At 43.8% G+C, this 25,738-nt stretch overlaps 1 protein-coding gene and 1 pseudogene across 5 annotated transcripts in view; both read right to left on the bottom strand.

The window, feature by feature from the left end:
- The window catches only part of LOC139048777 (zinc finger protein 271-like), a 93,883-nt gene that overhangs the window by 25,003 nt on the left and 43,142 nt on the right, over positions 1 to 25,738 (bottom strand). For all 5 annotated transcript variants that reach the window (XM_070523376.1, XM_070523374.1, XM_070523372.1 and 2 more), the window contains exon 4: positions 11,883 to 13,604. In XM_070523376.1, the coding sequence (XP_070379477.1) occupies positions 11,920 to 13,604 (1,685 nt within the window). In that variant the 3' untranslated portion in view covers positions 11,883 to 11,919. The remainder of the gene's footprint in view (positions 1 to 11,882; positions 13,605 to 25,738) is intronic.
- On the bottom strand, positions 15,061 to 17,340 carry LOC139048678 (uncharacterized; annotated as a pseudogene).

Raw genomic sequence — 25,738 nt, 5'->3', positions numbered from 1 at the left:
ACTTACAAAAACAATGTGTTAACAATTACACTCCTGCGAAAAATTTACACCAGCAGCAAAGAAGATTACATTTTGTTACTGCTACTGTGTGTGGTTGAACTCTATGTCACCAGGTGGCTGCGCCGTGCAAACCATTCACATTTGCGCTTCTGTTCATCCCCTGATACCACACGCAAGGCGACATGGCCAGGTCCTGTCCCCTTGTACTTGCGTTTACCCTAATACTGGACTGGAATGAATGAATGAATGTTTGGTTTTTATTGGCGCAAGGGCCAGGTATGGCCAAAGAGCGCCAAGTTAGTGTTGATGAATTCGCAATGTAGTTATGCGTTCAATGAGGTTGATGTGACGTGGCTGTAAAGGTGCCTTAAAAATAGTCGCTCTAGAGTGCGTAAAATCTATCTGTTTTAAGATTATGTCAAAGATAATAACAGGTTCTATGAGCAATAAAATCCATCGTGAGAGAATGATGCATTATAAAAGATATGTGAGTTGGTAAAATTACCTGGAGCACTACTGACTCGCCAGAGCCCTTGAAACACAAGGGCCTGGAGGCATGTGCTATACAGTATGACTATCACAGCGGCATCCTCTCAAGCGAGGAAGCGCTATGAATGTATGGTACTAATAACGTGTAGGACAACATCTCTGAGAAAACCTAGGACACTGTTTGTAATAAAAAGCGGTTCTGGACCGAGAAACATTACGGGATGAAGAGGAATGTGTTGATGGTATGCTAAGGAAAAATGTCTCCTTCTCTGAGATTCGGCTTTCCGACACTCCAAGAGGACGTGGAGCACAGTCAGCCTCTCCCCGCATCTGCCACAGGTTGGAGGGTCATTTCCGGTGAGTAATAAGTTATGGGTGCGAAATGTGTGTCCTATTCTAAGACGACGGAATAGGACATCTGTCTGGCGTGATTTTATTGCAGAAGGCCGGAACCCTAATAGTGGCTTTATTACGTGCAGCTTATTATTTGTTTACCTGTCCCACAAGCGTTGCCAGTAGTTTCGCAGTTTCCTGTGCAAGAAGGGCCTTAGATCTGTGACAGGGACTGCAGCTGTAGGATGAACAGAATACAATGCAATTGATGCGGCCATCTGGTCCGCCAGAACGTTACCTTCGATGCCCCTATGACCCGGCATCCAGCATATGATGACATGCTGGCTACATATATATGCTTTACACAGGACGAAATATAGTTAATTGATTACTGGATTTTCGTGCTTACAAATTGACATCAAAGCCTTCACAGCGCTTAGGGAGTCCGTATATATAACAGATTATTTGATTTTTGTGTTCCTTATATGCATTACAGCCGACAGTAGTGCGTAGGCCTCAGCCGCAAAGATGCTTGTTTCCGGATGCAGTACATCGGATTCCGAGAAGGATGGGTCGACGGCTGCATAGGACACCCCCTCATGTGGCTTCGATGCGCCTGTGTAGAACTCCGTGCAGGAGTGTTTGTATTGGAGTTCCCGGAAATGCATTTGGATTTCAATCTCTGCAGCGTGTTTTGTAACTTGCAGGAAAGATACATCTCATTGTATCATCTGCCAATCCCAAGGAGGCAGCAGCTTAGCTGGAGGCATTAGGCGATGTTTGAGAATTGGGACATCCATTTCAACACTAAGCTCCCTCACACGAAGTGAGAAGGGCTGTCTTACAGAGGAACGATTACGAAAGAGTGTATCATATGTCATATCGTTAAGGGTATTAAAACACGGATGTTCAGGATTAGAGTGGACTTTCAGGAAATATGTTGGACTGATGTATGTTCTCTGGAGATGGAGTGACCACTCATTTGATTCGACATACAAACTTTCAATGGGACTTGTTCTGAAAGCGCCAATGGCCAGTCGAATTCCTAAATGGCGAACCGGATCTAGCATCTTTAGCGCGCTCGGGGCTGCAGAATGATAAATCACGGCACCGTAGTCCAATCGTGATCGAATGACGCTTCTGTGAAGATTCATCAAACATTTTCTGTCGCTGCCCCATGTTGCATGGGATAAAATTTTCAATAAGTTCATTGTTTTTAAGCGTTTCACCTTGAGATACCTTATGTGTGGAATAAATGTTTAGAGTCAAGTATGATGCCTAAGAACTTGTGCTCTTTGTTCATAGGGATTTGCTGGCCATACATTTCGTTATTGGGATCTGCAACGAGGCCTCTCTTTCTTGTGAAAAGCAGGCAAGAACTTTTGTTCGGGTTCACTTCAAATCCATTTTCGTCTGCCCATTTCGATACTTTGTTCAAGCCCTGTTGTACCTGCCTCTCACACACTGCAAGGTTGCAGGATTTGAAACTTATTTGTATATCATCTACGTAAACAGAATAAAATATGGCTGGCGGCAACGAAGCACGAAGGGTGTTCATTTTCACGATAAAGAGTGTGCAGCTAAGCACACCTACTTGAGGTACACCATTTTCTTGGGTAAAAGGTCGCGACAATACATTGCCAATTTTCACGCGGAAGGTGTGTTTGGACAGATAGCTTTCTATTATGTTTAGCATATTTCCACGGATGCCCATCCCCGACAAGTCTCGCAAGATCCCGTATCGCCACGTCACGTCGTTCGCCTTCTCCATATCGAGAAATATTATTAGAGCTGTTTATGTAGAAATGCATTGCGGATATTTGCTTCAATGCGTACAAGATGATCAGTCGTGGACCGTCATTCTCTGAAGCCACACTGATAGAGATCAAGCATATTGTTCAGTTCAAGGAAATGTATTAGTCTACCATTAATCATTTTTTCGAATAGCCTACAAAGACAACTTGTAAGAGCTATCGGGTGATAATTTGCCGCCAAGGAAGGGTCTTTGCCCAGCTTGAAGATGGGAATAACAATAGCTTCCTTCCATGAGGATGGGTGGTATCCGGCAGTCCAGATAGAATTGAAAAGTGCCAGAAGTGTCATTATTGTGTCTTTGTGTAAGTTCTTAATCATGTCATAGATGATTCTATCAGCTCCCGGTGCAGAGCTTCTACATGTGCTCAATGCAGCTTTTAGCTGGGCAACGTTAAAAGGACGGTTATATGGCTCATCTGGACAGCATTTACGATCAAGTGTCTTAAGTTCAGCTAAGTGTTTATATTTGAGGAGTGATTTGGGTGTGGAGCTTGATACATGTTCGAAGTGTTCGCCCAGAGTGTTCGCCTGGTGCTCCAAGGTAGTCCCTTGGTAGTCCACTAAGGGCAGAGGGTAGATTTGTTGCCCCTTTATCTTTCTTACACCATTCCAAACTTTGGACTCTTGGGTGTAGGAAGTGATGCCCGAGAGAAACCTCTCCCAGCTAGCCCTCCTTGCCTGTCTCCGTGTGCGCCCTCCTTGTGACTGTCAGCTTAAATTCTATGAGGTTTTCTGCAGTCAGGGAGCGACGCAGCAAACCCCACGCTTTGTTTTGTTTCTTTCGTGCCAGTCTGCACTGTTCATTCCACCAGGGTACCCGTCTTTTACAAGAAAGACCTTGTGTTTGGGGAATGAACTTTTCAGCTGCGTAGATTATAAAACAAGTAAAATATGCTACTGCTTTGTCTATGTTAAAATCAGTGATAAGATCTCGTTATAAGTAAGTTGCTTCCTTAAAATCATTCCATTCGGCGGAGGCTAGTTTTCACCGTGGTGTATGTAGGGGGCATTCATGTTGAGGCATTGAATTTGACATTACAGGGAAATGGTCACTTCCATAGGGATTTTTTATTACATGCCATTGCAAGTTTGGGAAAATTGAAGCCGAGCCGATAGACAACTCTATTGATGAATATGAATTATTATGAATATTATAATAAGTTGGCTCCTTCTTGTTGAAGAGGCATGCACCAGAGTTCACAAGAAAATTTTCAATGAAACGACCTCTCGCATCACATCGCAAGTCTCCCCACATGGTGTCGCGGGCATTAAAATCGCCTGCGAGTATGTAAGTGTCCGGAAGCTGGTCAATTAGGTTATAAAAATCACTTTTTTCCAAATGAAAATTAGGGGATATGTATAAGGAACATACAGTGATCAATTTATTAGAAAGAATTGCTCGAATTGACACTGCCTCAAGGGGAGTCTGAAGGGCGACCTGGTAACAAGCTACGGACTTGTCTACAACTATTGCTACACCGCCAGACGAGGTATTCGCCTCGTTGCGGTCTTTGCGGTAGATGACGTATCGACGGTAGATGGCGTATTGAAGAAAATTGTTTGTGTGCATTTAAGATGTGTCTCCTGAACACACAGCACCTTTGGGTTATGTTTGTGTAAGAGTTCTTTAATGTCATCGAGGTTGTGGATAAGACCTCCAATGACATGAAGGTACATTGTCGCCTTATATAGAAGTAATTTTTGCATACTGAATGAAATACAAATCGAATAGTGCCAGAATTGAAACAAATGTAGGATATGTTCCAAACTGTTTTTGAAGAATGCACAGCTATTGTCAAAATATGGGTAAAACCATGTACACATTCCAAGTGTTAATTCCATTGGCAAGTTCCTGTAATTACATCACATTATGTAGCATAGTTTACTAAAAGCACTAACGGATCACTAGGAACAAATGAGGAAATCACTCGCATACAAAGGGCTCTTCAGAGAGTGCAAATGATCTCTGTATAGACAGGAAAGTCTAGCTGCCTCAGAAGTGTATACTTCCTCTACTATGCACACTCTCCTGTTTTATGCCTATACTATGCCCATGGGGGTGACATTTGTCAGACTTTTGCTTCACTTTGAGGTATATTAGTGCACAGGTAATGTTTTAAGTGTTCGAAGACTATTAGAAAATAGTTGTATTGACAAAGTGCCTACTTTAACATATCAAATATTTGCACGCCCTTAATCGAAACAATGAAACCTGGTATTTATTATCTTAAAAGCATGCCCTGTGCATAATTTTGTCGGTGAGGTAATTCCTGATGAGAGACTAGCACAACTGTGATTCAAGAAGAATCTTTTCAAATTTCTAAAAACAAGATTGGCCCAATTTCTTGCCTTCTGCACACAGATATATTACACAGTGCAGGTTTATATATTAGCCCAATTCAATGTGTGAAGTTTACACAAATATTTCTACAAATATATGTCGCACTAGTGCTTATAGAAATACTGGTACATTAGTTAAAATAAAATGTAGGAATTAATTAAGCATAGTAGACTTGACATTCGACTCAAACTTTAAATTATGTTATTTATAGCAGGTTCTTTCTGTGCTAATAATGAACTTCCAACAGCCGTCACTCAACTTCTTTTGCAGCCCCAGATACAATAAAGTGCTAACATCCCTATACAGTGAAAGCTCGTTAATTCGAACTTCAATAATTCGAATTTATGGATAATTCGAACTGTACGATTTGGTCCGGCCAAGCTCCACAGAAGTCTATGTATAAAAAAGTCCGTTAATTCGAACGCGAGAAGGTTCCCTTACGGATAATTCGAACTACGCTCGCCTGGCACACGGCCAGAGAAGCGCGCCTACTGCCTACACAGAAGGCTGTATTGCCTCCGAAACGGAGAGAACGGCGAGAGAAGGCAAAATCGGAAAAAAATCTAACCGACGCGGGGTCATCCAGAAGGCAGCGGAGGCTGCCGCCTCTCCGTTCTACGTAACCTCCGAGACTTCTTGCCCATTGCGAATCTTTGAGGCTTTGCAAATTTTGTACAGCTGCTAATGTTGTGCGGAGATGGCACGGCAAGCTCCAAAACACAGCGAATCATGTACGTCGCAGCTGCGCTTGCAATCAAGAACCAACGAATCAGGGCCTTCGCCACCTTCACATGTTCAGCGTCTTTGTCTCGGCAGTCTTCATCGGTTGTGCATCTGTTTTCAGCTTAGGAGGTATCGGCCGTCGCGATTCATTGTGATGGTGTTAAGCCTCGGCTAACGTTCGTTTCGGTAGACATCGGTGGTGTGGCACAGTCGGACCCAGAGCTACGACTTGAAGATGGCGTGTGCCGCAGGCACACGCCATCACTTTCTGACACGCCAAATTTCTGACATGCCCTACTGCTTCCAAATCGCAGTGTACTGTTGCGCTCCTTCACTTTCGTTAGTTCGAACTTTCGTTAATTCGAACTGAAGCGGCTTCCCCTTGCGGTTCGAATTAACGAGCTTTTACTGTATTGCATGCTGTCAATAAATTATTGAAATATCAAGAACAGACAATGAATACTCAACAAACACTGGCATTTATTTGGTGCTCTGGTAAAACAGACAGTGGAAAGCTTACTGAACTATCAATTCCTCTAAAAAAGTACCCATTTGTAAAAAAAATAAAGGCACAAATAGAATAAGATCAACAGAATCCAAGATGAACCATGTAGACCAGAACCAAGAGCCAACAAATACATGAATTGGTCTAAGAGAACAAGTTCATATGTACCAAAAAGAATACTGAAAAAAAAAAAAACAGAGCCTAAAGAACACATCATTCAGACATCTGTAGTGTAACAATAATGATTACAATGAACATACATAGTTTGTTGGGGCATGCAAACAGTAATTTGTGACATACGAATACACATCGATTACTTTTCAAATAATGAAAAGCCACAATATAATAAAGCAAATAGCTGTTTTTGCCGACTTCTTTTAATTAAGGTTTAACTTTATTTTGATTTTTTTTTCTCTGCTACGACTTTATGTGGGTCATTTCACATAAATCCTTTTGCTCTGTGTTTGATAACATGTTGAGAAAAGAAATATGGTGACCCTGCAAAAGTGTTTCAGGGACCCTTTAAGAGCAAGCTTGAACTTGGGGGCTCCCATATAAATGTATGGGAAAGGAGAAATCGTTTTTCTTGACAACTACAGCCCCAAACCTCATGAGGCTTGTTGCATATAAAGGAAATAGAATCTAGTGAGTGTCGGTCGTGAATTTTTTATTTAGGCCATCAGTCCTTTATTAACAATTGTTGAAAAATCACGAATTTTCAGAAAACGAAACTATAGAGTTTACATCTAACTGAGCAATGAAAAATATCACAATTCTGTAAAATTCCACAAGTAGGACATCTATAAAGTGGACAAAATTGACGTATTATACATGGCGTTAAAATATGCGACTAATAGTGAGTCTGGTAGCGGCATGACGAACAGCTGTCTGAACTTTGCTTGCTTCATCTTGCATATCTCTGCTTGCTTCGACCACCACTATGCGGAGGACTATGCTTTTTCCATTTGTCGGTTGCGTGGCATTCCGGTACATGTGAACTTGGATTCCACCTTCAATGGCACGTGTGATTTCGTATCACACGAGAACCTGCTTATTGACGATGACGAACTTCATCGGTGCTGGTCGAACAGGGGATGGCGGACTACTGCTGCAACGCTCACGTGGTCACAAGAAGATATAAAGCCAGACTCGCGGCTTCTGCTCTTCAGTGGGTCCAGTAGCAGCATGGCGAACGGCTGTCTGAACGTTGCTTGCTTCATCTTGCAGGTAAGCAATAGACACCGTGTACATTGCTTCAGAAGAGATGATCGTTGTTTGGTGCTGCTGCCAGACCCAGAGTGCGTTTTGTGTACCTTTTTTTGTTTGCTGCATTCCTTGAGAATATTGCTAATTATGTCGGGTGATGTAGAGTCAAACCCTGGCCCATACACAAAAACTGAATGTATGCTCACGGAACTGCTAGAAGGGCAAACATGAATAAGCCAAGATTTAGTAAGTCTGACTGCTAAAATTGATGCATTTGAAGATAGAATCGTGGGCGTTGGCCGCCGCTAACGTCGACCAGAGTGTGTATAGTCTAGAAGAAACAGTTGACGGCCTTAGAAAAGCCATCGAACTGCTGGGCAGAGAAAATGACGATTTAGAAAACCGATCACGTCGGAACAATTTAATAATCTATGGCCTGCCTGAGCCATCGCTTGAATCCCCTGAGCAACTACTTGCCGCTGTGCTGAAGCTCCTTTCCACGAAACTGAAAATAGAATGCAACTGTGTTGAGCACTGTCACAGGCTCGGTGCACAAAAAAATGGGAAGGTGAGACCTATCATACTTAAGTTGCTCGATTTCAGAGTGAAGACTTCGATATTAAGGAACGCTTTTAAATTCAAAGGGTCAGATACTCATATCAGTGAGAATTTTTCTTTCTCTGTGTGGCAGACACGCAAAGCTCTGTGGGTAAGTCGTTCGAGCTTAGGAAGAACATGAACAAGGTTCGACTGACCTTTGGCATTCTGATAGTAGACAGCGTCTGCTACTTGTGGGATGACACTAGCAGGTCGCTTATCAAAACTTCCAGCAACATACCCACTAGCAGCACAGAGTTACTTCGGTATAGATACAACCTAACCCTTCTGAATATAAATGCACGCAGCCTATTGAACAAGCTAGTTCACTTCAATTGGCTAATTGAATGCCATCAACCATCTCTGATCTGTGTCACTGAGACTTGGTTAGATGACTTGGTAACGGAAGGTGACTTTGTGCCTCCTAATTACTCTGTCTTGCGATTTGAGAGGTTATGTGGTAGGGGCGGCGAAGTAGCTTTATTTATTCACAAAGGCATTGATTTTGTAATGATACCGAGTCTTCCTAACACCGAGTCGGTACGGTGCAAATTATAAATAGGTGATGTTGTGGTGGCTACTGGCGCTTTATACCGGGCTCCTGATTCTGAAAAAAAATATATATTTCCAGATTGTTGCAATTATATATTAAAACAAGCTTCACAACTGCAAATTGATCCTTGCTGGTGATTTCAATACCCCAAGTATTAACTGGAGTACATTGGCTTCGTATGGTCACGACAGGCCGATTTGTGACTCACTTATTGACTTGGTTTTGTCGTTAGATCTGACACAGATTGTTAGTAGCGTTACCCGAGAGAGCTCGATCCTAGACCTGATTTTCCTTAACCAAAGGTTACTACAAAATGGATAGGACTGCCAAATCATAGAAGGCCTGTCCGATCACAAGGGAGTTCTGCTGAAGGTTGATGTCACTTGTGAGTGCAATAGACTTGATTTTCAGATTGTCAATAATTTTTCCCATGCTGATGACAATTCTATTGGTAATATTCTAGCATTCTCTTCTGACGCTTTTCCACAATGTAGCAGCATTTGCAGTGTGGACAAGTTGTTTGATATGTTTTGCAACATTGTTAAGAAATGCATCTCGCAGTTTGTTCCCAAGAAGTGTGTGAAATGCAACCCGAAGCAGCCTTGGTATAATAGGGACATTATTCATCTTATCAGGGGCACCAAGAGGCTTCAGAAACGTAAAAATGTCAGTCAGAGCAACCAATGCTGAATACTGCACCTGCTTCTGTCCGAATTAAAAAGCAAAATGCACGAAGCCAGGCAGTTTTATTTCGACACCACGTTATCAACATTGTTGAAAGAAAACTCATCGAAGTTTTGGAAAACAGTGATTCCGGCTGCTCATGACACTTCATCATTGATCATTAACGATCACCCTTTCCTTGAGCATTTTCGAAACTTTCAACGCTTATTTTCAGTCTGTATTTTGTCAGGACGATGGCGTCGATCGTCCTTTCTGCATCAACAACACTTTACCAGGTCTTCCTGCTCTCATTATAACTTACGCTGGTGTTCACAACTTATTACTAACAATTGATACTACAAGAAGTTCTGGAGCTGACAAAGTGCCAAAGAAATTTTTACAGCGATACTCTGAAGGGAATGCCCGGTACTTGACAGTTATATTTGACAAATCTCTTGAGACGTTGACAGTTCCCCAGGTTTGGAAATAAGCTAACATCATTCCCATCTTCAAATCCGGCAGCAAACAGCTAATCACTAGCTGCCCACATGTTGCAAACTTCTTGAGCACATCATTCAGTATTTATCGGCAAATAACTTTCTGTTGGAGAAATATGGGAGAGGCCTTTGCCCTGCAGTGGGCGTAACCAGGCTGATGATGATGATGATGAACTTTCTGTCCCCACAGCAGCATGGTTTTAGAGCAGGATTTCCTACAGCGCTATTACTAGAATTTACGCATGACATAGCCACTTCACTAAATAACTGCGGTCAGCTTGATGCCATCTTTATCGACTACTCAAAACCATTTGACACGGTAAGCCACAGAAAACTACTTTCAAAACTTGCTGCAATCTTTCCTGGTAATAAACTAATTGACTAGATATCCGATTACCTGCACCTCCGATTCCAATCCGTCACTTTTAATTGCAAAACCTCTTCTATAGCTCAGGTCATGTCAGGGGTGCTGCAGGGCTCAGTTCTCGGGCCGCTCTTATTCATCATATATGTTAATGACATTATTGAAGTAGCCAGAAACGCACAAGTGAAAATATTTCTCAGACACAGATGATTATGTGATCTATTCCAACATTTGTCTCTTCAGACAAGAAGTGCTTAACAACGTATTTTGTCATTTTTAGACTGGAGTAACGCATGACAGATGAGGCGAAATGCGAAAACACCCGTGTATTTAGATTTAGGTGCACGTTATTAAAGAACCCCAGGTGGTCCAAATTTCCGGAGTCCTCCACTACGGCGGGCCTCATAATCAGAAAGTGGTTTTGGCACGATAAACCCCATCATTTATTTATTTTAACATGACAGATGAGCATTAACTTCAGCAAAACTGTGGCAATGACTTTTACTAACAAGAAACAGTCCCTCAAATTCACGTACAGCACTCAAGGGTACAGTATTAACGAACTTAACGGGTTGAAATACCTTGGACTTACTTTCACATTTAACCATAGTTGCCATAATCATATCAATACAGTCTGCTCTAAAGCGCTGCGAAAATTAGGGTGCCTAAAACGAACTTTAAAGCAAGGCACTAAAGAGTGCAAGCTTACGGCCTACAAATCACTAATTAGACTTGTTTTGAGTATGCTTCTGTAGTGTGGTCGCCTCATCGCATAAAGGATATTTCCAAATTAGAATCCGCTCAGAAAAAAGTTGCTAGATTTATCTATGGCCGTTATGACCGTATGTTTTCACCGTCATCGCACGTACACGCTTTATCACTGGACCCATTGTCGTTTCGTTGCACGTGTGACCGTCTAATCTTGCAGCACAAAATCATACAAGGATCGACGAACATTGAAGCACCTACTTTGCTAATCGCACCTACTGTTCGAGTAACCCGACGTATTCACCCATTAAACATAGCTCCCTTCATTGCAATAATAGATGTTTTAAGTTTTCTTTTTTTCCCCACTCTGTTGAATTATGGAATAACTTAGATGGTTCTCTGCGTTTATTGCCGACTAATCAATTTCAGAAAGAACTGCCTAATCATGTTAGTTGACATTTTTGTGTTCATAAGTTATGTAACCCACTTTTGCTATGTCTCGAAATGAGATAGCAGCGTTTGTAAATAAAGAAATAAATAAATAATAAGTGAGTAGGACATTTGAAAGGTCCCCGTAAATAGTGTAAGAAATTAACAAAAGAAATAAATTCATACATCAAATTTGTCTGCTTTGAAAGATCTAACTTATGCAGCTTACTGAGCTATGATGTCTATTCCAGGTACAGAGCTAAAAATTTATGAAGTTCTAGCTCCAATTTTTTTCATGCTGGACCATCTTTGTAAATTCCTGTTATAACATTCAGGCCTTCAACCAAAACTATGCTTCCAGCAATCACCAGAATTTAACTTTTTCCCTCCAATTGTAACAAATTTCATTATAATCGACCCACTGGTTATTCAGAAAAGCGTTTCTGCATTTTACATGTATTTGAATAGGCGGCATCGGAGTTTGGCTCGAGTTAAAGCTTGCTCTCAGGAGTATGTAGAGACACTTGTGCTACCTGATGGGGTAGCACAAGTGACATACTATACATAACACTTTGTACTACTATGTATTACAATGTAACATACTACACATATGTATATTTTGCAATTCAGACTCTAGTTCAACAAGATTGTTGACCTACCCTACAGCACCATGGTGCTGTGCTCTCTTAAGTTTGTTCAAGTGATGAGGACCTGGAGCGAATGGTGCAACTTTATGGCCGGTTTCCTGTATGAATGCACTGGTGTATCTTCAGGGCATTCCTCAACGAGAATCTCTGTAGGTAGAGTGGGCACTGAAATGGCTTCTTGCCTCGTGTGTTTCCTGAAGGTGCTCAAGTATGAGAAGCTCTGAGAGCATGAAGGGCACTGATATGGCTTCTCGCCTGTGTGGGTGCGCAGGTGAACTTTCAGGTTGCTCTTTCGTGAGAAGCTCTGACAGCATGAAGAACAGTCAAATGGCTTCTCGCTTTTGTGAGTGAGGAGGTGCATTTTCAGGTCGCCCTTTCGTGAGAATGCCTGGGAGCATGAAGGGCACTCAAATGGCTTCTCGCCTGAGTGAGTGAGGAGGTGCATTTTCAGGTCGCCCTTTCGTGAGAAGCCCCGACAGCATGAAGGGCACTGATATGGCTTCTCACCTGTGTGGCTGTACAGGTGCTCTTTCAGGGAGGTCTTTCGCGAGAAGCTCTGAGAGCATGAAGGGCACTGGTATGGCTTCTCACCTGTGTGGGTGTGCAGATGGGCCTTCATGTAAGACTTGCGCGAGAAGCATTGAGAGCATGAAGGGCATTGATATGGCTTCTCGCCTGTGTGGGTGAGCAGGTGGGTTTTCAGGTTGCTCTTTCGTGAGAAGCTCTGACAGCATGAAGGGCAGTCAAATGGCTTCTCGCTTTTGTGAGTGAGGAGGTGCATTTTCAGGTCGCCCTTTCGTGAGAATGCCTGGGAGCATGAAGGGCACTCAAATGGCTTCTCGCCTGAGTGAGTGAGGAGGTGCATTTTCAGGTCGCCCTTTCGTGAGAAGCCCCGAGAGCATGAAGGGCACTGATATGGCTTCTCGCCTGTGTGGCTGTACAGGTGCTGTTTCAGGGAGGTCTTTCGCGAGAAGCTCTGAGAGCATGAAGGGCATTGATATGGCTTCTCGCCTGTGTGGGTGCGCAGGTGGGCTTTCAGGTTGCCCTTTCGGGAGAAGCTCTGACAGCATGAAGGGCAGTCAAATGGCTTCTCGCTTTTGTGAGTGAGGAGGTGCATTTTCAGGTCGCTCTTTCGTGAGAAGCCCCGTGAGCATGAAGGGCACTGATATGGCTTCTCGCCTGTGTGGCTGTACAGGTGCTGTTTCAGGGAGGTCTTTTGCGAGAAGCTCTGAGAGCATGAAGGGCACTGATATGGCTTCTCACCTGTGTGGGTGTGCAGATGGGCTTTCATGTAAGACTTGCGCGAGAAGCATTGAGAGCATGAAGGGCATTGATATGGCTTCTCGCCTGTGTGGGTGAGCAGGTGGGTTTTCAGGTTGGACTTTTGAGAAAAGCTCTGAGGGCATAAAAGGCAATGAAATGGTTTCTCGCCCGTATGGATGCGCAGGTGCTGCAGCAGGTGAGCCTTTATCGAGAAGCTCCGAAAGCATGAAGTGCATTGAAATGGCGTCTTGCCTGTGTGGGTGAGCAGGTGGGTTTTCAGTGTCTGCTTCTGTGGAAAGCTCTGAGGGCATGAAGGGCAATGAAACAGCTTCTCGCCAGTATGGACGCTGGCATGTGCTTCCAGAAGAAATAGTTCATCAGTCTCATAGTCACATAGCTGACATCGGTGGAAGCATCCTTGCTTTGAGTTGTCACATTTGGCCGTTGATGCAGAAATTAAAGGCCTCGATGCTGCAAACACAAAAAAAGTTAATAAGAGTTATTAGGAAATGCCAAAAAAGAACACAGAGGCTAAATTTAATGACAAGCTATCTTTTTCATTTGATTTGGGAGATCTTCAGGGTGATTTCAAGTACGATGAAAGAAAGAACTCCTAACGGCCATTTTTATTTACTCAATATTTCTGCATTGGAATGCTTCATGACCCTGTATGTGAAGTTCACTTATAAAAGGGATTTCTCAGAAAGCTAAAGAATTACAAAGTGAGGGAATGTGGAGTGTTTGACTACTCTTTCCTACGACCCTTAGAGAACACTTCAAAAATGCTTGGACCAAGCCTGCTCTCATGTCCGCAATGATCAGTTGAGGCCCGGTAACCATATGTGGCACTTGCAAAATTTGTTATGATTCGCTGGCACAACAAATTTGTTTTTTACCAGACTTCATCAGCGAGTTTTGTCTTGATCACGCACCGACCTTTGGCAACATTATCTTAAGTCGAGGTTTGAAGGAGCGAGCTAGGAAATGCTGCAGTTTTTCCCATATAACCTGCCAACCCACATCCTCTTTCAGAACAGCCCAGAAAGAAAAAAAACAATATGCATGTATAACCCATGAAAATAACTGCATACACAACCCCCAGATGTGTACAAAACAGCATCCATTTGGGGATAAACCACTTGTCCATGTCATATTTTAAGCCAATGACTGTTGTTCTGTTTCCGGAGACAGGAGTTGGGCCGTTGAGCACGGCTTATCGTGACCGAAGTTCCACTTTGCCAGCACCACATGCACTATTCAATAACTACTAAACGCAATATGGCGACCCATTGAGAGGAGGAAAATGAACGGCAGTGCAGGAGGTGAGAAGGGAGCTTCAACACACAGGGGTGGAAAAAGGGTGGGATTCCCCAGGAGATAGCGAAAGTGTGAGTACTCGAAAACCTTGCCCTGAAGTGTGGCTTTGTGGCAGCGCACGAAACTTCAGATCCAAATTCCAGTAATTCACACCCCGATCCTGACCTTACAGTAAATTTTTTACGATGTTTGGTGCGGCTTAGAGGTGCAAAATTACGGCAACTTCTTTTGGAGTGCACTCTGCTCCTTGTGCTCTGCCATCACAAAATATTGGCAAATTATTGCTGGAACCGACAAGGAATTGTATGCTCACTTTGCAAAGCGCAGCGGATTTTAACACACTAGCAGGTGAAGTTATTATAGTATTTGCGAAGGGAGGCACCAAGCACCAGTGGCGTAGCCAGAAATTTCGTGTGTGGCAAGGGGGGGCTCACAATGCAGCTGGGCCTTCTCCTAAGAGGAAACATTAGGTCGGATGCACCTATCTAAATACATGTACAGGGTTCCTATACAATATTTGACTGAAAATTCAAGGACATTTCAAGGATTTCAAGGATGCAAAAAGGCAGAATTCAAGAAGTGTTAGCATAATTTTATTTCCTCACATGACTTAGGAAGGGAGCCCTATTTTCGCATTAATTTCACTTTCAAGAGCTGTTATCTCCGCTTCTTTTTCTTTGGCTGTTCGACGGCAACTGTTGGCCTTGACAAGACAAGTCAGGTCATTTTTTGCTTCGGCGTCTTCTGAAAAGCGATCCACTGACTCCTGCAAGCACTTAAGAGTTTTTTGGAGCTTTGTCTTCTTCTCTTGCATGCTCTGTAGCTCTAGCTCGAGTTCTTTTCTCTTCAAGGTTACCTGCTGTGCTACAGCTTGCTTCTTCTTTTCGTCCATGTATAACGCATACCTATGCCTGGCTTGGCGCACTGATGACTTCAGTTCCCACCGTGGGTTTTCACGGCCTCGCAGATGACTCGTTGTGAGGTATACGAGAGCTCTGCCATATTTTCGACCGCGATCTGCTTGTTTACACTGAAACCTCTTTTTACCGACGCCTGCCCATGGCTAAGCAAGAGAAGGAACGTCAGTACTTCCGACAACATCGAGAACGCCGGGTCATGCTTCAAAAGGCGCACGAAGAGAACGTGCAGGCGTTCCTGGTCTCTTTCATAGTTTTGCAGTTCATGCCGTTTTTCTTGGCAGAACTGAATGTACTGTGCACGCACAATATCGCTCTTGTGCTCAGAAAGAAGCTTGCTGTCAATTAAACAGTTAAGAACAACTTTCAGCTTCCCAAGGAACATTTCTGTCTTTGACATCTCCCTGGTGTCGAAACATGACAACCCTCGAACCAGAGGGTACCTAATAGGACTTCTCTCCATGATTTTCAGGATCAAGTTCACAATGAACTTCCGACACTCACCCCTAAATTCAAAAACACACTTGGTACTCGCTTTTCCGCTCTTTAAGATCTTCTCAGACACTCGTCCAACGTCCACCTTCTCAAGTGACGTGTAATTGGCAGTATCATGAACATCAATTCGCAGCAAATTCGTGATGCTCATGGCTTCTGTCAACACCGAGCGCTTCATGAACCTTGCAAGCAAGCTCCTCAAGACAGTTTCGAGCTCTTTCGCTAAAAAAAAATGTCTTTGGAGAATCACTCTGAAAAACAGTCAAGAAAGGCTGCACAACCATTGCAATGTTTAAGGAAAAGTTCAGTTTCGCAAGTGCAAGCTGGTCCTTTAGAAAATCACTGACGTTCGCATACGCTCTACATTTCGGCAAGGGCAGCCTATGGTCGCTCACTGCTTCGGTGTAGTGCCTCAAATGCTCCCGCATAGCCAGGGCTCTCTCCAGTCATGGCACGTCCTCGACCCAACGGTGGGGTACGAAAAGAAGTGGAAACAGCTTGCTCCTTGTTTCTTCAACAAAATCTTCACGGCGGGCCGGTGCATCATGGAAGAGCGAGAATAAGCTCTAAAGAAAGGTGTCAACTGGCCAGCTCATCGCATGCATTTCTGCTTTGTAAGCACTATGCACTGTGTGCAAGCCACATGAACCAATATCCAAACACTGAACTTGAAAGTAATTCTTCATGTGCTGCTGCAACTTGTTGAAAAGACTCCAGTTGACATTCGGGCCGTCCATCGAGAGCTGCACAATCCTGCTCAGGGGGAAAAGACGCGAGTGTCTCCGTCAACTTCTGCATAAGGTCATCCGCTGTGCTGTGACCCATGAATGTCGAAGTCAGGTATCTGGTTGCCACCTAACAGTTGTTCCACAATCTGACGTGAACATCAAGTTGTTTTCTTTGCAAGTATTCATTCAAGGTTTCGTCAAAAAGCACAACAAAATTGTCAGACTTCTCCATCATTTGTTCTACCTGCGAAGTGAAAAATGGGCGTAGACGTGGCACGCGACATACGCGCATTTTTTCTCAGAGCAAGTGAAGCTTCTCGCAACCTCGCTATCCGGAAACATCTTCTGGAATAGCTGGAAAATGGATCCACTGGAGCTGTAGGAGTAGTGTGACGACACAACTTTCATCGTCCACAAAATCTCGGCTTCGATCACGGAATCATGCTTTCTGCAGTCTTCGTCAAGTGTCGCAGCCCGAGAGGAAGTTGCCGTGGTTTCACGCTTACAAGGAGCCGCAGACGTCAGATTTAACGCTTGCCTGAAACTTGCGACGGATGAGCAGCCCTCACCTGCTGCAGTTTTGGATCGGTGGCTCTTCAAGGCAGATTCCCCCATCGTTGCAATGTCGACCGTCTTCTGACATATTGCGCACTTTGCTCGATAAGGATCGCTTGGTTCCGGTCTCACCCAGTGACGATAGTCCGTATATTGAAGCCACGCAGACTGAAACTTGCACTTTCCGCCCGGCATGGGGCTCTTGCATTGCCCAGGGAGCGCTGCGAAAGAGGTCGACAACAAAGCTAGAAAGCCTTGGATAACTCGTGACCTCTATAACAGGATAAAATGTCGTAACAAGCTCTTCCAAATCTTTTTGAGTAGCAGAAGCGAAGATGACTTTCGGTCTTTCAAATCTGAGCGTAACAAATTGAATTCCGATATTAAACGCTCTAAACAAGAATATTACGTGAACAAGTTTTTTGCTATCATGGGAAATTCAAATCTCATGTGGAAAGCGATCAATGAAGTAATTAACAAAGGCGCTATCGCAAGAAAAGTTGCATTTCAGCATAGTGAATTGTCAGATATTGAGGTTGCAAATACTTTTAATTCTCATTTTATTAACGCTGGTGCGTCCTCACAAAATGATACACCAGTCTCTTGCACGGAATATATATTAAATCGATGTTCTTCTACGCTGTTCTTGGCGCCTACTGAGCAGCACGAGATACAGACAATAATTTTATCGTTGAAAGACAGTTGTGCTTCAGGTGAAGATGATATAAAAGTGAAGCCGTTGAAAGCCGTCAGTGAAATTGTAAGCGCGCCTCTTTCACATATCTGTAACCTAATTCTTTCTAACGGTGTGTTTCCAGATAGGATGAAGCTAGCCCGAGTGACTGTCATTCATAAGAGTGGCCCAGTTAACGACATGAATAACTACAGGCCAATATCCGTTCTTTCTGGCTTCGCGAAAATTGCTGAGCATGTAATTAATAGAAGACTTTGTCAGTTTCTAAACACATATAACATAATAGCTCAGGAGCAATATGGTTTCTGTAAGGCTAAATCTTCAGAAACCGCTTTACTTGAAATAAAGGAACAAATCCTTGACAACATAGAAAACCGAATGTTAACTCTAGGTATCTTTCTAGATTTTAGGAAGGCCTTCGATTGCGTGCAACACAATGTCCTTTTGAAAAAGCTACCTCTTTATGGAATTCGTGGTGTCGCATTATCCTTAATAAAAAGCTATCTGACCTCTAGAACACAGTACACAACAATAAATGGAGTTAGTTCCGAAATCCAGCACATTAAATACGGCGTGCCGCAAGGATCCGTCTTGGGGCCTGTTTTATTTTTACTCTATATTAATGATATTGTCAATATTCAAGGCTGTTCCAATATTATATTATACGCGGATGATACTAACGTGTTCTTCTCAGGAAGGGAAATAGGAAATCTTTTTGAGCAAGCTAACATCTGGTTACAGCAACTAAGCTTGTGGCTAAATGCGAATAAACTCCAATTAAACATAACTAAAACTAAGTATCTAGTGTTTAAATCAAAAGGAACAATAATCCACCCTCAGATAACACTCCAGTTTCAGAAGGTCAACCTCGAACAGGCAACAACAGCCATATTTTTAGGAGTTATATTCCATGAAAATATGTCCTGGTCACCGCACGTAGACGTTCTTAGAAAAAATATCGCTCGTGCTGTCGGTGTGCTAAATAGGTTGCGATATTTGCTACCGATAAATGTGAAGCGCAATATTTACAACGCGCTTATACATTCTCGATTAACGTATTGTTTGCTAGTTTGGTCGACCACTACACAAACTAACCTAAAATCAATTCAAACACTCCAAAACCGCGCACTGCGCGCGATAGGTAACTTAGAACGTACTGATACCACTAAACTATACTATAACAAATACAAAATATTAACAGCATCAAAACTTCACACTTACAAATTATTCCTCGAAATTTCACGGCAATTCTGGGAAGACAAATGTTCCTTCCAAAGTAAATACCATGGCAGAACGACAAATTATAACCTCAGAAAAACTCTGATAGGAAAACCACGTTGCAGAACGAAATACGGAGATCAAAAACTAGCAGTTCAACTTCCTAACCTTCTAAACGACTACCCCTTGGTATTGGACCTGCTAAATTCTGGAATATCAAAGCAAAGCTTTAAGAAAACGGTAAAAGAATTGTTATTATCCGAAGACTAATAGAAATGTTGAACTACAGGTATAGAAAATTTTGTTCATGTTTTTTGTTATTGTTTTTAGAAAACTGTGTAAACTTTAACCTGTCAGCTACAGGTGTGGAAAATTTCGTACATACTTTTTTTTTTTCGTTGTTGTGCTTCAATTGATTAGAAAACTGTATAAACTTTAACCTTTTTTTTCCTTTCTTCTTACGCGAATTGTGTACTCAAGTGTTGAAAATGTGTACTACTTTAATTTCATGTGTGACCTCCTGAAAGCCTGCCACTGCCATGTTGCTGCCAATGTACGGGTGGCACGGCCTAGTCAGGCAAATGTTTTGCCTTTAGCCGTGTCCCCTAAGACAATCTGTTCATTGTCTTAAATAAATCAATAAAGAAAGAAAGAAAGAAAGGTGCTAAAAAGCGCCCTCTGTGCTAAAATGGGACGTACCAAGCTCGGTCGTCTGCTTCGGAAAGCACGTTTACAATGTGGACCCGCCACTTTCGGTTGTGTTGTTTCACGGCCTGCAGCGAATATCGGGCGCCGAAGATTTTTTTTCAGGGGTGGCACGCTTCGTAAAGGCAAGAAATTATGCAGTGCCGAATACGTGTACGCCATTCAAGAATTAGGCAGCGAAGATTTAGCACCGTGTCAATCGCAAGTGAAGCGAGTCGCATACGAAGTGAAACTTCAGGTAAAGTTTGCACGCTAGCTGCTAGATTCAGGCACACAAACGCGTGGAAATGCTTGCTATAAATGAACCCACAGCAGCGATAAGCAGGCATCATGTGTACGGAACTGCTCAAGCACACGACGGTATGCGCCGCGACGGCAGCGGTCTTTCGACATGCCGCGAAACAGCGGGCCTCCTGCAATCTTTGTTGACTGCATGCCGCTAAACAAGTAGTTATGCCTGCGTTATAGTAGCGGCCATCTGTCCCTTTTAATAACTGGTAGTAACTGATGCATTGCATATGAGCTCGCACATACGTGCGAATCGCGCTGCAGCGCGAGCTCGTGGGCTGCTCGCTTGATGTAGGTTTTAATGACAGAGCTCGAACATCGATGTGCTGCAATCAATACTGCCTTGCTGCGCTGCCTCAAAGTGCTGGCTTGAGATCAAGGATGAGCGCATTTAACTCTCTTAATCTGTGCTCCTCGTAGTGGAGTAGTGGATTGTCATCGAATGAGCCCGACCATTTGTGCTCATTTGCACACACTTCACCACTTCGCATCGGTTGAATTGTTAATTGTCGCTGTGGCCGGGTCTCGAATCGTGAATTACCAGCCATGCCTGCTGCTTTGTCGGTCTGCTGTCAGAACTGTAGGTGCAAAAGACCGAACTTTAGAACACAGATAATCAAGCAAGCTTCAAGACAGGCGAAGCAGTCAGCATGGCGCGAAGTTTCACTTACTCAGCACGCCGAACTGCAGCTATGCAGCGCGCCCGACACTCCACTTCGTGAGGCCTTGAAAGAAAACGGTAGAATCTGATGTTGGGATTCAGGCCTTCTTGTTCATGGCAGCCCACGACGCAGAAGTAATGACGGTGACGCCTTTTCGAGGCTGGGCTAGGTCTCTCCGGATCGGCGTCACTGATTCCTTCTGCTCCTACCATTACGTCCCATGGCACACGGAGATTCCATTTTCGTTAAACTATAGGCTGCGGCGAGTTTGCAGCGTGGTCTGTGAGAAGTGACGAGCCTTTTCACACTCGCAACAGGGCAGAAAAAAGTGCGAATCGACGCAAAACTCGGCCTAGAAACGTGCTTCGCCACAGCCAGGGTTCAATACGACCCAAGCTGGTACGACCCGGATGTCGTTTCCCACGCCGCCACCAGGCGCCGCTACTATACCTCAAACTCCAGCGCAAGACGCCCATCTTGTCAAAGCAAACACACAACGCAAACACGAACTTCACTGAAAAGGCGCGCACGAGGCCGACAGACGGTCCAACTATAGTGCCTAAAAGAGCACTCACTAGTGCACCGAGCGCGGGTGTCGCGGTAGCACCGAGAGTGACGCCTGCCGCCGCAGGCCGCTTGGTGCGCTGTACTACAAGACTGTGCCGGACCATGCTGAGGCATGGGCGGACTTCAGGCGAGACACGACGCGAGCCTCCCCATTTGCCCAGAGATCTGCCTCTGTTATGTTCTTGTCTCAATCCGCGATACATTCGGGGTCTGCGGACGCGCTGGGTAATGAGAGGAGCCGTTTCTTTCCACGTCTGTCTGGGAAATCGCAGTTTTGCGACCTGTTTAAAGTTTCCTTTGACAGACGAGCGCACACATAGATGCAAAACACCCACTCACAAGAAGAAAAGACTGCAACGAAAGCGGCAGCAAGGCGCGAAAACTACGCATTGCAATCAACGCATCGCAAACGAACGCCATTCAAACTCCCCAAGGTATAGCATGGTGCCGACAGGCATCGCCATCTGGTGGCCCGCGGCGGCAAGCATCAGTGCCCGTGCCAACGTCGCGCATTGCAGACGCTCGATGGACGGTGCACTAGCGTATATTCTAGGCACTGTAACCGACCGAGCAATATGCCTCGCATTGGATTGGATTCGATTTCCGATGCATATTAGTTGCCAGACGACGTAGGGGCTGCGGGATTTAAAGCCGAAACTTCTTGATGTTGCCCTTTAGTCGACACAGCTTGTTTTCATGGGCATTCGTAAGCGAAAGGGCCTTTAAAATCAGCGTGACTTGCAGAGGTACGTCGTTAATTTTCTTTATCGGAACAAATCCCACGGGATTTTCAAGGATTACAAGGAGCTCACGGATATTCACGTAGTTTCAAGGGCCCTTGAACTTATACTGTCAATATCAAGGATATTCAAGGGTTTCAAGGGGCTGTGCGAACCCTGCACGTAGATGGAGAATTCGTTTTTCTTGGCAACCACGGCACCAAATTTGATGAGGTTTGTTGCATTTAAAGGAAAAACTCAGATTCTAGTGATTGTTTCGAATTTTCGATTTGGGTTGTCAATATTTTATTGAGAAGTGGCAAAAATCGAAAATTTTCAGAAAACGAGACAAGGAAGTTTACAACTCTGTAAATCAGCAACGAAAATTTATATCATAATTACGTGAATTGCACATAATAATACATCTAGAGCGGACAAAATTGATGTTACACATGCGTCTTAAATAATTAAGCCTTAAATAAAATGTACCCTCGTACATAACACAACCAATTCACGTAAGATACAAATAGACATCGAATTTGTCTGCTTTGAATGGTTTAATGGATGCTGTTTACAGAACCGCGATATATGTTCTTGATGCAGAGCTATTAATTTGTAAACTTTGTGCTTCTATTTCTTACGAAGTTTCGAATTTTTCAAAATATTTTAAACAAAGTTCGGGCCCTCAATCGAAATTCCGCTTCCAACAGACACTACAATTTAACTTACTCTCTCAAATGCAACAAATGTCATTAAAAGCGATTCAGGAGTTATCTCAGAAAAGTGTTTCTGCATTTTACATGTATCTGAATAGGCCGCGTCGGAGTTGGGCCCGAGCTAAAGCTCCCTCTCAAACAATTTCCCGAGGGATCAAATACATCAATAACTGCATTGCCATTGCCAAAGATGCTGCAAATGAATTATTGAACGCTACGCACTGTCAATACAAGCAAAATATGTATTTTTTAAACAAAATTTTATACTCGTATGAGCCAAAAACTGTGCCCAACATAATTGATGTCAATGCTTCCATGTTTTTTGTCGATTTGGTAAGTAAAGAAAATATCACACGGTCTTTAGAACTACATCAGTTCGAAACCAGCAAAGCAGTGCATGCCGCTGATGTGAAAAAATGTAAAGGCCATGATATGAACAAGTTGAGGACAAGTATGTTAATGAAACTTTGTCATTCAAGATCCTTGTTTACATTCTTGTACATAAGCAACGGCCAGTGAAAAATCTAAATGACGCTGTCATTTGTACCAATGTATTACGCAGGAGCAGCTGTCAGCGGTCGTGTAGCGTGAGTAATTGCACCGAAATTATAGTCGCAACAGAGAGCACGTATAGAAAGCAGGAGTTCCGCAGAATATACGAGGGCGATTCAAATGAAAGTGAGCCATTGCGAATATATGACAAACGGGGTACTTTATTTAAAAGTAGCCTCCATGAGCATCTAGACATTTGTCCCATTGACTAACAAGTTGCTTGGGTTGTTGCTTCAAAACATCTGCAACTGACTTTCCCGTCATCGTCTGAGATGAATCTGGTTACCTTGAGCTGTTTTTTCGGTTGCCCCAAAATGTGGAAGTCACAAGGCGACAGGTCTGAGCTCTGTGGCGGATGTTGCAGCATTTCCCACTTGAACTTAACCAGTTTTGTATTAACCACATCCTCGACATGGGGACGGGCATTGTCATGGGGTAAGATAATCCCATTAGTAAATTTTTCACGCAGTTTGTTCTTGATTGCGACACGTAGCCGATCTGGCGTTTCACAATATCGGAAGCAATTGATAGTCTCTCAAGATTTAGCAAATTCTATGAGTAATGGCCCCTGACGACCGAAAAATAAAAGTCAACAACACCTTTCCGGCGGAATTGACGGCCTTTGCTTTCTTTGGGGGTGGTGAATTCGAATGTTTCCATTGTAAGCTTTGCCGTCGTGTTTCAGGCTCGTAGTAGTGGCATGATGGTTCGTCACCGATCACAATTGCAGAGAAGAAATCGTCACCCTTATTGTGATACCGGGTCAGATGAGTAAAGGCAGCGCCGAACTTCTCCATATTCTGGCGGTGGTTCAACATCTTGGGCATCCATTGCGCACACAAAAGGCGATAACCGAGATGCTCATGAATTATGGCATGAACGGTGACGGTGAACCGAACCGTGACTCATGTTCACACGCCCTGCAAGTTCATCAATGCTTATCCTCCGTTCTTGTGTCATCAGCTCATCAAAAACCTTTGCAATTTTGTTGGGGGTGATTGCACGATGGCTTTGGTCCGGTCTGGGATCGTCTTTGCAACTTTCATGTCCTTCTTTGAACCCTTTGTTCTAACGCTTCACAGTGGCCAATGAAATGAAATGTTCAATGTATGCGGCAGCCTTACGGTGACTAATTTCTTTTTGGGAAACACCTTCAGCTGTCAAAAACCTCACGGCACCACGCTGCTCAACTTCTGGAGCATCCATTTTGTCTCGCAACCATGTTCAACCCAGTGTATGAGTGCATTAAAGAACATTTATCCTCACACCTGTGTGCCAATTTTGTAAATGAGAGATGCCTGCGTGCTACGCGCAGGCCTTGCAGATAATGAACAGAGCAATAATTGCGCAGGGTGGGCAGGCTCGCTATCATTTGACTCACCCTCATATATTAGAAATGCAAAGATACTATGGAATATACAAATGCGAAGATACAGCTAGCTGAAAGGGCAAAAAAGTGCCACTGGAAACAAAGTTCACTGCACTTATGCACAAAACCTCGCAACAAGATAACTAAGCATACGTATAAGTCTAAAATAAATCTATGTATGTAAGAAAATGTCACGGCATATAATGGGTCAAACAAGGCAAATAAACATGTTGCGCAATCACAGATTCACAGAATCCTACATCCCTCCCCCATTCCATCTACGCCCCCCGATGTATCGCGTGCGACGGAAGGCGGCGCGCTTGCTCCTCACTTTTCTCCCTTGCGCACACAAGACTGAGCCACTATCGTCGACTCACCCATTCCAGCCCCCCCTTCCCGTGCGCTTTCACTCGCACATACAGCATGCAGCGCACGGTCACGATGTTATCGCTCTTGGACTTTATACGGAACATGAGGGTGACGGCAGGAATGCGCCTAGAGTGTCCATATAACTGCTATTGCAATAATATAATAAGCGTATCCAGCAGCTGAAGCGTCCCATGGCCCATTACATTCCGCAAAAGACGTAACAAAATAGAACTTTCACCATGCGACAATTCGCTGTGCCGCAACGTCTTCTTTTTTGTTTCTTTTGTGGGGCAGGGGCACCGTAATGGAAAAAAACGGAAAGTATGTTGGTCACAATCGAATGCCTACTTTGGGTAACTAATGTGGCTGTTAAAGGAATATCGAAGAAAACACGAGATGCTTGGTCCACCAAGAACCATGCCCATACTGCTCGGTATCCTACACCGGCTAGACAAGACTTTCTGGAAAGGTTGCGCTAGTCCCCTAGTGATGGCGGCGAGCGACCATTGTTTTTTTTTTCTCGTCTGCTAGCTAGAAAGCATCCAAAACTCTGCCAGGCGAAAATGCACTCAGCCAGAGAAAACCGAATGTGCGCCGAAGTGCGCCGCGCGGTGGTCAGGGCAACACGAGAAAAACGCATGCGCTCTGACTGGCTCTGGCAGCCCGCGGGTAGGGGAGCGAGAACAAGAAAACTGAAGAGGCTCAATGAGTCATCGCAATTAAATGTCAAAATA

The sequence above is a fragment of the Dermacentor albipictus genome, chromosome 8, assembly GCF_038994185.2.
Source record: "Dermacentor albipictus isolate Rhodes 1998 colony chromosome 8, USDA_Dalb.pri_finalv2, whole genome shotgun sequence".
Classification (NCBI taxonomy): domain Eukaryota; kingdom Metazoa; phylum Arthropoda; class Arachnida; order Ixodida; family Ixodidae; genus Dermacentor; species Dermacentor albipictus.
This window is presented reverse-complemented; position numbering and strand designations above follow the sequence as displayed.